We start from the raw sequence: 12,500 nt of genomic DNA on the forward strand, positions 1-12,500 counted from the left end.
GTTACTTTGGATTGGTTATGGTTAGGTTTTAAATGTTGTTCATGTAAAAAATTAAATGTTTTTTTGGTTAGATTTCATTTTCATAGTCATTATAGTGATCTTGTCTGAATCAACAGTGATACTGATAGTGATATTGGGTAGATCTAACACTTACATCTAGATTTGGTTTCCGTGTGACTTTGTTACTTACATTTAATGGTTTATAAACATAGAGTTTTAACTATTTACTGTTCAAGAATCAAAATCAAATGGAAACTGATGACCAAATCTGCAGTCAGAGTTTTAGTTTCATCAAAGCATGACTTATTATTAAGTCCACTCTCTGTCACAGAGTCTGTGTCACTGTCAGTTTGTGTTCTTGTGTCATTTTAATTTGATAGCAATACATGTACTTTCAAGAAGGATGTTACACTTACTGGTTCTATCAGACTTTTAAGCACAAGGCACCTTGGTTCTAGTTTTATTATTTCTAGGATCAAATTACTTCAGTACAAGGAAACTTCTGTGTTCTAAAACATACACAGTATTTATATCAGAATACTGTCAACTGGTGCTTTTTGAGATGCACAGTTGAAACTATTTATCCAACATGCTTCAAGTTCAACCTGTAAGGGTCATTTGTTATGCAGGGGCGAGTAAACAATCCGCTTGGCTAGTAAAAACAGGCTCGCAACTCACCTGGCTGGCCAATTAAAATTCTGGTCAAATGCAACCAAAAGGGTTTTAACGCTACTGCAGATCAATTGTGGGAACTGGTATGTATCGGGGCGGCGAAATTTCTGCCAGGTTAGTGACTTTCTTGAAGTTACTCGCCCAGCTGGCGAGTTAAAATGTTGGAGTTTAACTTTCCCTCTGTTACCCAGTATTGATTTGATTAGCTTCAGCAGAATTTTCAGGCTAATTAATTGAATAAAGTGTACAAGTGATCCATGATTTCACTAAGTTTAACCTACATTTCAACAGCCAGAAAGAAGGGCCTATGAGGGTCAGTTCGCCCTTGATCACTTCACAGCCATCGAATGTGAGGACTTATTTCGCTTCAGCGCGGAAGAGATTCGGAGACTGTGCGCCCTTCTGGGAATGCAGAGGACTATGCAGGCGCCTAATGGAATGAACAATCAAGGAACCAAGGCCAGTGGTGAGAATTTATTTTTTACCCTGGTTGCTGTGAAGTTTAGTTGTATTTCAGTCAGAATGATAGTTTAATGATCCTCCTCCATGATTTGATTCGCAAAGTCGTGAAGTTTGCATTTACTGTGAATATTCAGTGAGTTGTTTTTACTATTTCAGGTTTCATAAAAGATTAAAGCGGAGCGTTGAGTTGGGGCATAATTTATTTTGGGATTGCTTAAAATCTAAAATTTGAACTATGTATTTTGAACTTGAATCACAAAATGTACCTGACTAACTTTAGCCCCTTTGGTCGACACAGTACTCTATTTAGACAATAGAGAAATAATAGTGAATTGGTTGTGCCACTTACTGACTTAGTCTGTGGAGTTGAGTGAAATTATTTTTGAAATATGGTAACAGAATAAATAAAGATGCGTCGATACTGATAATTTATTCATATTAGTTTAACAAAATAAATGAATATTTTTTTTACAAGTTGACGAAGTGGCCGCCATTGTTACATGAATCCAAGTTCAAGGGAAGTTACTTTTGATGTGCAAAGGACTTATTTGTTTTAACTTTTTTTATGATAATTGTTTTAATTGATTTTGTCTTCGTGGTGTTCCCCCCCCCCCCCCCCCCCTTCAAAATAAAAATCTTTTTATTTTGTTCTTGTCGGGTAACTGTTTTTGTGTGTGCAGTATAGCCAGTAACTGTGTCAAACCTGATAAATAGAAAATCAAACTGATGATAAGCATGTCGGGCTGGGTATTTTAAGGCGCGTGAGAAAACTTTTGCAGTGTTATTATTTTTGAACTTGAAGACTGTATGAGAATATGCCTCTCCACACACATTCGCATACACACTCACCAGGCTCATTTGAATTTATGATTTTTTTCAGGATTGGAGGTGCTCTGCATCTGTCTGCGGAGGTTGGCTTACCCATGCCGGTTTGCTGACCTTTCGCAGATGTTTCATCGTCCCAAGCCGGAGTTGTGTGTGCTGTTCAAGGTAGGTATCGACTTCATCTATGATCAGTTTTCTGACAAACTAACAAACCTCAATCAGCCATGGCTGACAGTGCCCCAACTGGAACGGTACTGTGCAGCTATACATGCCAAGGGGGCTCCTCTGGAGTTTTGTTGGGGGATGGTTGATGGCACAATACGATCAATGTGTCGCCCCGGCCATTTGCAACAAGAAGTGTACAATGGCCATAAGAGGGTGCACTCTCTAAAGTTTCAGTGTGTCGTGACACCAAATGGCCTTGTGGCAAATGTTTTTGGGCCCTTGGTTGGTCGACGACATGACGCAGCTTTGCTGAATGGTAGTGGCATTCTTGAACACATGCAGCAGCACATGGTCACTCCAGCAGGAGATGAAATGTACCTGTATGGGGACCGAGCCTACCCCTTGACCCCTAACTTGATGAGGCCGTACCGTGGACAGATCACAGAAGAGCAACAGGCCTTCAACACAGAAATGAGCAGGGTGAGAAACTCTGTTGAATGGGAATTTTCAAAAATTGTTAGGCTGTGGGCATTTTTGGATTTCAAAAAAAATTTGAAGCTGTTCTTGTCCCCTGTAGGGAAACTCTACCTGGTTGGAGTTTTGTTGTCCAACTGTCATACTTGCCTACATGGCAGTGAGACATCACAGTTCTTTGGACTGAATCCACCAACACTGGAGGAGTATCTCTACTAATTGTCTGTGTAGCTCTCAAGTAGAAGAAATGCTCATTGCATTGATCTTGTGTCACATGGTGTTTGGCATCCAAATGGCCAAGCATCTAAACAAATTGACCCTGTAGAAGGCTTTAAATTATTAACATGATTTCACTGCTTAGAGATGGCCAAATCTACTGCACTGCCCGGTCGCCTGGTGGGAGTTCAAAATATGGTGGATAACCCGGTTTGCAACTACAAGTATCTGGTCAAATGCAATTGGCGGGGACGTAGCTAAGTTGGTAGCGTGCTGGCTTTGTAGCCAGTTGGTCGCTATCAGCGTGGGTTCGATCCCCACGTTCGGTAAGAGATTTATTTCTCGGATTCAACTTTGGTGTCCGAACACCCCCGAAAAAGATCCCAAGTTCACAGCAAAAGTCTCAGGGCTTGGAAAACACGAAGACACGCTTGCATGATCTTTCATCTCTGATTATCATGATCGTATTTCAATACTTTGACAAGACAAACCCAATGCTGGTGTGTCGAAGAAGACAGCCACAGCGGGCTTGTTCGAATCAAAGTATCACACCATATTTTCAGCGTATTACCAACACCTGTCCCAATATAGACCAGTTGGTCTAAGAGGACGTTAAACCCTAATAGTCGGTCAAATGCAAAAGCAACTTTTTCAGTGGTACTTTATTGAGTTAAATTTGGTTAAACCAAATAGATGCTGCACATTCAGACATTTCTGTCGTGTGTAAAATTGACACACAAAAAAAGAAGCACCCAACTGGGGCGCGCTTTTAACGTTTCATACTGGCTGCGGCCTGTTTCTTATTTCGCTACTGATTCCAAACAAGCATATGTCTATTATCAAGTGAACCTGCGTAAAAAATAAAGCCAGGTAAGAACCCAGCTGACCTCCATTTATTGATCATTTGTAAAATTGTATGCTCTTGTCACTTGTGTATAAATACATATCTGATGGTCACTCATACTGACACTGAACATAATTTGTTTGTGTGGTATATACCGGCTTTTGACATATCAAGTAGGACAGTGACTTTCTTGAAGTAACTGCTAGTGCTACTTTGCTTCATCAGCCTGTACAGCTGTACTTGCTTTCGCAAATTACTTTAGTACATGCTATTCTTCATTATGCATTAGTAGGTGTGCACATGGATCTCTGACATGGGTACTGCTGTGTTGTAATTTGTAGTTTGCAGGCAGAGGGTCTTCTTGTCTGCTCATACCTCCGTACCAAGCGGCCACTAAACAACCATCATCACCAGCCAGGCAGTCACATGGGACTCTCCACTCTTCATTGAAAATCTTGTTCTTCTACCATAACTTTTTCAAAGACACTGAACTGTCAAATATTTGGGCTGTGTGGATTTGCCTCAGGACCCGTCCTTACAAAAGATCCAATCTTCTTCTTCTACATTCATGGGCTGAAACTCCCACGTACACTCACATATTTTGCTTGAGTGTATTTTTAACGTGTATAACTATTTTTACCTGCCATTTAGGCAGTTCTAGTGCCATTACATTCCTAAATAACCACATATTAATAACTGGATCTGTCCATGAATTGAAATGAGTTTGTGTACTATTTGCTGTATGATTATTTGACTTTGGAAGTGAAACAAATGGAAAATCAAATTATAGTCATATGAAGTTAGAATTGGTTATCTACATATATGTGCGTATAAGGTGTTATAAATAATTTATAATTAATATTACTTGAAGTTAAAGGGATTATTTTGAGTAACAGAACATACATTTGAGATTTGTTAAAATATTGCCCTTTGCATGGCAAAGCTTGAAGAAATAGTAATTAAATTCAACGTTTGAAATTGTATTACAGAGTGAGAGTTCAGTCCAAAGTGTGTATACATGTCTATGTGATTGTACAATTATAATGCTTGTTTTTATGTTGAAACAACTCACTCTAGATCTGATTTAATTGTTGTCAGTAAATTCTCTCTCTAACTTAGCTTTAGTGCAAGTCAATTTATTGGAATAATTATGATTAATGATAAATGTACAGAAACTAAATTTATTGCAGACATAACAATAAAACTGATGCATGCATCTCAGATTTGGAAATCAGAGAATTTTATGGTAAAAGGGAGGCAATCAATCAAGAAAGAAGAATAACAGACTACTCAGACTTGGCTAAAGTGAGATGTATTTCTGATCCTGGTCATTGCTAGGTGTTTGCCATGGAGTCTGGCTTATAAAAATTCAGGAAGAGAATAATGTTTGGATAAGTGAAGGAAAAGTAATCAAAGATCACCATATCAAGTCGGGCTTTGCTTGCGGTCGCTCTGGTACTGAGGTCAAGCAGTGCGGCCGGCTAACAGGTAGTTTAGGGTCGCTTGTTGTCTTGTCACCATTGGCATAAAAAAGAAGAATGGGTTTTCCGTGTGACCTTGTGCTTAATTAAAATATATGAAACTGTAGATGTTGCGGAACTTTAGACTTCATACATACATGCCTAATATTACTGAATGTAGGAGGATAATGCCAACCTTGTTTTCATTGCGTTTTTTGAATAATTCATCTCTAATCACACAAACTCACACACAAAATTTGAACAAGATTTGAAAACAAAAGTGAACTTAGCAATCGACATTTTTACTGAATCAAAATATAACACACAACAGAGTAACAAAAAAACAAAAACAAAATACAGTTGGGAGTACAACTATGTCCAACCATTAATTCTATGTTTCATTTATGCTTGTTTGTTGTGGGAACTCTGCTGCAACTATCTTTAGTTTTGGCCTGGATATGCAGAGACTATGTCAATGAGAGACTTGCCTTCACCACTGCCGGAAGGCTGGGCCTTTTGCAGATTGCCCAGGGCTGCTTCCCGTATTATCTTGGCCTATATACGGTAAAGTACCTTGTAAGCGCCCAGTATCGAGTAAGCGCACACCCCCCACTTTTAGTCCAAAACCGTGCATAGGGTATAGTACCTTGTAAGCGCCCACCCCCCACTTTACACCATTGAAATCAGGCGAAATAAAAATTCCGCACTTGATCTGCTAGTTTTGTGAATGATTTCCCTTTCTTGCAAACCCACGTGTGTCTGCACGCCTTGGATCTAAACGCCTGCAAGTCCATGATTACAAGATGCCGCGAATCAAATCGTACACCTCTTGACTATTTGGATAATAACGCCAATGGAAACACACACACACACACACAGACTCTCTCTCTCTCTCTCTTTCTCTCTCTCTCTCTCTTTCTCTCTCTCTCTCTCTCTCTCTCTCTCTCTCTCTCTCTCTCTCTCTCTCTCTCTCTCTCTCTCTCTCTCTGTCGAAAACAGTCTTTGGCCAAGTAAAATAGACTGCTGCCCATATCCAGAAGACGTACCCCTTGTTCAAGGGAAACGGAGACACAGCCTGCGGCCGACAGCGGCACCTCTGCAGACAAGAAAAGGATGCGACGACATTTGTCTCCCCAAGCTCTTCTAATGACAATACGAACAAGAAAAACAATTGACGATGGAAAATGAAAGAAGATATGATTACGAAGTGATAAAAGATCACATTTCTCAATGAAAATTGCTCGTGCATAGGGTGTAGTACCTAGACGGTAAGCGCCCACCCCCTACTTTGGGTCGGAATTGGTGCACAGGGGGGGGGGGGGGGGGGGGGGGGTGGGCGCTTACAAGGTACTTTACGGTATATATAAGAAACATTACGATGTATCAATACAAACAACATTGCACTTACCGGTTCTGTGGTTGTTGGTTTTCTTTGTGTCGTCTCTGCTGCGTCGTCTGCTACGGGTAAGACTTTTCTTCTTTTTCCAAATGAAGAGTCAAGACATGGGACGGTACTCTTTAGAATTATGCATCAGTTGTCTTCCCTACCATTACGTTAACGAAAGTGAAACTAAACGCACTCGCCGAGACGTCGTTGTCGGTTTCGTTACCGTAAGCGGAACGCGTAATGATACATAGATTTTCCTTAAGTTAACCACTACGACTACCACTGGCACTGTACACTTAATCTCCCTAATACCCGCTATTACGAGCTAGTCGTGTGACAGAGAGTTTTCTTGCACACGAGACTGTAGATGTTTCACGACGGCTTTAGCCGGAGTGAAACAGCAGCAGTCGAGTGTGCAAGAAAACTCTCTGTCACACGACTAGCTCGTAATGGCGATTATGTCTCACAGCTTCAACAGAGGAGAGAACAAACACGTTTTGCGTACTCACGCTTGATAAACCTAAACACAGGAGCAGCCATTGTGGAGAGATCTACTTTTTGACGAAAGTGAACGAACAACTATGAATGACGTCTCGGTATATGTGAATGACGTCACAGTCATCGTCACAGTCTGTATCTTTTGAAGCATTCCATTCTTCATGACGTCTTTCTGTGTCTGCATCCGCGAAATGTTTGTTCTTTCCGGGGTCTTTGTCATCTATGTTCAGAACTCTGTCCTTCTAGTTTCAGACTAACAGGCCTCCTGAGCGAGCCACTTTCCAAGGGAAGCTAAACTCGCGTATGGAAACAGTACTGTCGTCTGGGATGCCGTTTTCAGTATTCTCAGCGTTGAAGAATTTGTAAAGAGAAGACACGACAACAGCAGGAGAAATAAAAGTCGTGTGTGCATTTTGGGGCTTTTGGAGGGACGATTTCGAGTTTGAATCCGTTCTTGCACATGCTCCAAAGCGTGTAACATACAATCTTGCACACGTTTGCTTTAGTAGTGGCAAAGAAGGAAAGCGTGTGACATAAACACCTTTACAAACAAACACACATACAAACACACATACACTTACGCACACACACACATACACACACCCACCCACTCTCTCTCTCTCTCTTTCTCTCTTATACAAACAGACACACACACACACACACTGTACATACGCACAGACAAATACGCACATAGACAGTCGGACACACACACCTTTACAAACAAAGACATATACACACTCATACACACACAAACATACACACAAACTCATGCACACACACATTCACACACACATACACACACACACTCTCTCTCTCAAACACACGCACACCCACACACACACCCACGCACACACACACACACACCCCCCCAAGTCACACACACACACACTCACTAACACGCACTCACTCACTCTCACAAAAAACTTCATAAACACAAAACACACACCCATACGCACATATGGACAGACGGACATACACACCTTTACAAACAAACACGCATACACGCACACACATACACTTATACCCACACACACACACACACACACACGAGTACAGACTCATGCACGCGTGCGCACACACACACACACATACACACACACACACAAATACACACACACCACACACACTGATACGAGTACAGACTCATGCACGCGTGCGCACACACACACACACAGACACACACACACACACACGCACACACACACACACACACACACACACACAAACAGTAACACTAACACATGTGCACAAAATGAACACAAACACACACACTGCGCGAGAGAGAAAGACTTCAGGGAGGCATGACGTCATGATGCATTAATTGACGTCAAAGACTTTCGACCGTGACGTATTCTTCTTACGCGAGCTTTATCCATAGACTTGGAAACTACGGAATTTCTACCCGTCCAAAACGGCCTTGGGTGGCGTTTGCTGAAAAAATGGGGGCGACTATTGCACCCACCGTATTTTTGTTAGTATGGTCCCAATTTTTGGTGAACTTCCATCTCCACCTGTAGCACGTAGCCGGGCACAAAGAATCCTTCTTTATCATGTATTATTCGGTATGCACATTTCTCAAGTCGATTACAGTATAGCGTTCACGGGATACCTCCAGCTTCGCTGGGAATACACCAAGTTTGTTAGAGAATACTGAAAATACACCAAGTTTGTTAGAGAATACTGAAAATACACCAAGGTTGTTAGAGAATACTGAAAATACACCAAGGTTGTTAGAGAATACTGAAAGTGCTCCACAATTAAGCGTTCCCAGGTCTGTATGTATACCGAGCAACAAAAGAAACGCGAAACAATTCTGCAATGTTTGATTGACAAAATCTCGAACAATTATAGAGTTAGGATTATCAAACCACAAAAGTTTGATGAAGGCATGTTTGACATAGCTGTTGTGTGATTATTTTGATGCTGCGACTGTTTCAACACACGGGGCAAGCAGGTTTAACGTTAACGAAGTTTTGGAGGTCTCGCTCAGTCAGTCTTCATCGCGCTCTCTGGCCACTGATCGGACACTGGTGGCTTCCAATGATGTTCCTGGTAGTGTCAGTGACCGTATTGAATCGATCTCGAAGACGTTGTGGCAGGAAATTTGCGATCTTGTCTTATTGGGGTAATGCGAAAAATCCACCGCGTTGCATAACTGCAGTGCTTCCAATGTCAACAGAACATTGCTGAAGGTGATATACTGTTGACATGTGCACGTTTAAAGCACATGCCAGCGCTTCTGGATCATCCCCAGCTTTAAACCGACCTGGCATTTTGGTGGTGTCAATCTTGGCATCCTGGCTGTTTCAAAAGTGAGACTGGCAGCAAGAGTGCCATGGTCTCTTTTGGTTGCTAATGCATTAGTGAACACATCTCACACATCAGATTTCTCCTGCTCCACTTGCACGTGCTATGTGCGCGTATTATGTGTTTCACGTGAAACCTGCTTGTCCCGAGTGTTAAAACAGTCACAGCATCAAAATAATCACACAAAAGCAAGGTCAAACATGCCTTCATTGAACTTTTGTGGTTTAATAATTATAACTCTATAATTGTTGGAGATTTTGTCAATCAAACAATGACGATTTTTTTCGCGTTACTTTTGTTGCTCGGTATATATATGTATGCATGTATGTATGTATATATGTATGTATGTATGTATGTATGTATGTATGTATGTATGTATGTATGTATGTATGTATGTATGTGTGTATGTATGTGTGTGTGTGTGTGTGTGTGTGTGTGTATGTATGTATGTATGTATGTTTGTATGTATGTATGTAAGTATGTATGTATGTATGTATGTATGTGTGTGTGTGTGTGTGTGTGCGTGTGCGTGTGTTGTTTGTGACTGAGTGTGTGTGTTTGTGTGTGTATGTATGTATATGTGTGTGTGTGTGTGTGTGTGTGTGTGTGTGTGTGTGTGTGTGTGTATGTGTGTGTGTATGTATGTATGTATGTATGTATGTATGTATGTATGTATAAAACCAGCCAGAATGTCTCATTAATTTTTTCATCTGGCTGGTTTTGTACTTTTTATTGTTTTCATAAATCAACTTAATAAGCTTTAACAGTTTTCCAGCCTTCATTATGTGGTGTGGTGCAAAGGAAAAGGAGTTTCCTGAATTTATTGATTTATTTATTAAGGAGATTTCTATAGCGCATAACTAAAAGCACTATGCACTTTACAATATCACTAGGTGTAAGCACACGCAACCATACTCTGATTAAATAGAACTTAGCCTGTATGTATGAATGTATCTTTGAATGTATGTATGTCGGTATGTCTGTATGTATGTATGTCGGTATGTCTGTATGTATGTATGTCAGTATGTCTGTATGTCGGTATGTCTGTATGTATGTATGTCGGTATGTATGTATGTATGTCTGTATGTATGTATGTCTGTATGTATGTATGTCTGTATGTATGTATGTCGGTGTGTCTGTATGTATGTATGTCGGTATGTCTGTATGTCTGTATGTATGTATGTATGTCGGTATGTCTGTATGTATGTATGTCGGTATGTATGTATGTCGGTATGTCTGTCGGTATATCTGTATGTATGTCTGTCGGTATGTCTGTATGTATGTATGTCAGTATGTCTGTCGGTATGTATGTATGTATGTATGTCGGTATGTATGTATGTCGGTATGTATGTATGTATGTCTGTATGTATGTCTGTATGTCTGTATGTATGTATGTCTGTATGTATGTATGTATGTCTGAATGTATGTATGTCGGTATGTCTGTAGGTATGCATGTCGGTATGTCTGTATGTATGTCTGTATGTCGGTATGTCTGTATGTATGTATGTATGTCGGTATGTCTGTATGTATGTCTGTATGTCGGTATGTCTGTATGTATGTATGTCGACTTGTTTGCCACTCTGTATGTGTGTGTGCACCCCGTTTTCTTTTGTGTTTCTCAAGTGCTTTCGAAACCAAACTACAGCTCTTATGATAATGTCGAGACAGACACAAGCAATGGCTTGCATGAATTTTATTTCCAAGCCAAGCCAGGAAAAGTTGGCAAACGGAGAGACACTGTTATGAGTGCATTTATATTTAGTTATCATACTCTGAATATTCACACAATTTTGAAAAAGTCAAATGAATCAATAGATAAAATCAATAAATGAATGAATCCATCAATCAAAAGACAAACAAAGAAAAAAACAGATAAAAGAAAAGACAAAAAGGCATTCAAGTGGTAAATAGAATTAGAAACCCGCTTAAACATTCTCAAGTGGTAGAACCAGGTAAGTTAATTCTGAAAAGCGTAAGTGGAGATGCTTCAGTTGGATGGAGAACAACCAACACAATATTTCAAAAAAGATATTTAAAGCAAGAAACATGCGTTTTCTTTCCACTATGACATTGCTTGGATCAACACCATTAGCACGGGGATGCATCCTTCTTCTGCTCTTTCGCTTTTATTCGTCAGCAGAGCGTACCACTACGACGCCGCCGTCGTCGTCGGCGTCCTCTTCTGCAGAACGAGCCACTACGACAGCCTCGTCATCTGTGAATGTAAAACAAATCTACATGTATTATGACGGCTCTGGGAACAGTAACAAATCTACTTGATATTCATGTCGTAGCACCGTTATGTAATTTCTGAGATTTAAGACAGTAAAGTTATTTTATTGGATCTGATTTGATTTAATTTGGTTTACTAACGTATGCCATTCCATTTCCGTTGGGTGACTTCTGGCTCTATCGTGAGGTGAAATGCCAGCACCCATTATAAACCTTACGGACATTTACGTGACCGTTGTTCAGCGTTGATGACACTTATATAGTACTAGAGGAATACCCGCTTCGCCGGGTAGCCGGCTTCACCGGGATGAAATACTTAGAGCCGTACGCCGGCTTTGCCGGGTCCGAACAATGGACCCGCCAAGCTTAAGTCCCTCCCAGATTCGTGGAATGGGAACAGCACGAAAATGATTCAGTGGCCATAATGCCATTCCTGACCATATCGAGTCCCATCCTTGTCGACGAATGTAACCGTGTTAATCACCTGGCCTTTGGAGGCGAACTCCACTCAATCAGGATTGAGCAATTTAGAGCTTATCTCTAAGCCCTTTTGAACTGTTATGGCTTTTCAAAGGAAGGCCAGTACATACAAATACACAAAAGCCGCCAGACCACATCACAAACAGAACTGAACAATCCCCAGGTGTTGCTCACATAGAGAGAGAGAGACACACACACACACACACACAAACACAGAGAAGCCGTATCTATAGAGAGATAGATGACAGTGTATTTTTCGCGTGGCAATAAATTGATTCGACCTTTGCACTTTTACAGTGAGGATAATTTACGGGTCCAATTTACGTTCTGGACACTGTGGTGACCTTCTAAAAATAGTAACAGAACGCCGGGAATATCCGAAGATGCCCCCTCATAAGTGCACCATACGAAGGAAGGGAGGTAAACGCTGAAAACATGGAGAAGTTAAGGAAGAGTTACTGGGAATGGTGAAATGAAC

The 12,500-nt window shown here is 40.8% G+C and overlaps 2 protein-coding genes across 7 annotated transcripts in view; one reads left to right on the forward strand and one right to left on the reverse strand.

Annotated features, from left to right (window-relative positions):
• The window catches only part of LOC138947489 (uncharacterized), a 5,334-nt gene extending 693 nt beyond the window's left edge, over positions 1 to 4,641 (forward strand). The window contains exons 3-4 of one of the 2 annotated variants that reach the window (XM_070318964.1): positions 964 to 1,138; positions 2,015 to 4,641. In XM_070318964.1, coding sequence (XP_070175065.1) covers positions 964 to 1,138; positions 2,015 to 2,817 — 978 coding nt within the window. In that variant the 3' untranslated portion in view covers positions 2,818 to 4,641. The remainder of the gene's footprint in view (positions 1 to 963; positions 1,139 to 2,014) is intronic. The other variant, XM_070318965.1, reaches the window with a different exon arrangement.
• A 6,346-nt stretch (positions 4,642 to 10,987) lies between these two features.
• The window catches only part of LOC138947490 (uncharacterized), a 15,655-nt gene continuing 14,142 nt past the window's right edge, over positions 10,988 to 12,500 (reverse strand). For all 5 annotated transcript variants that reach the window (XM_070318967.1, XM_070318969.1, XM_070318970.1 and 2 more), the window contains one exon: positions 10,988 to 11,525. In XM_070318967.1, the coding sequence (XP_070175068.1) occupies positions 11,437 to 11,525 (89 nt within the window). In that variant the 3' untranslated portion in view covers positions 10,988 to 11,436. The remainder of the gene's footprint in view (positions 11,526 to 12,500) is intronic.

Source organism: Littorina saxatilis, linkage group LG14 (assembly GCF_037325665.1).
Source record: "Littorina saxatilis isolate snail1 linkage group LG14, US_GU_Lsax_2.0, whole genome shotgun sequence".
In the NCBI taxonomy this organism is placed as follows: Eukaryota; Metazoa; Mollusca; class Gastropoda; order Littorinimorpha; family Littorinidae; genus Littorina; species Littorina saxatilis.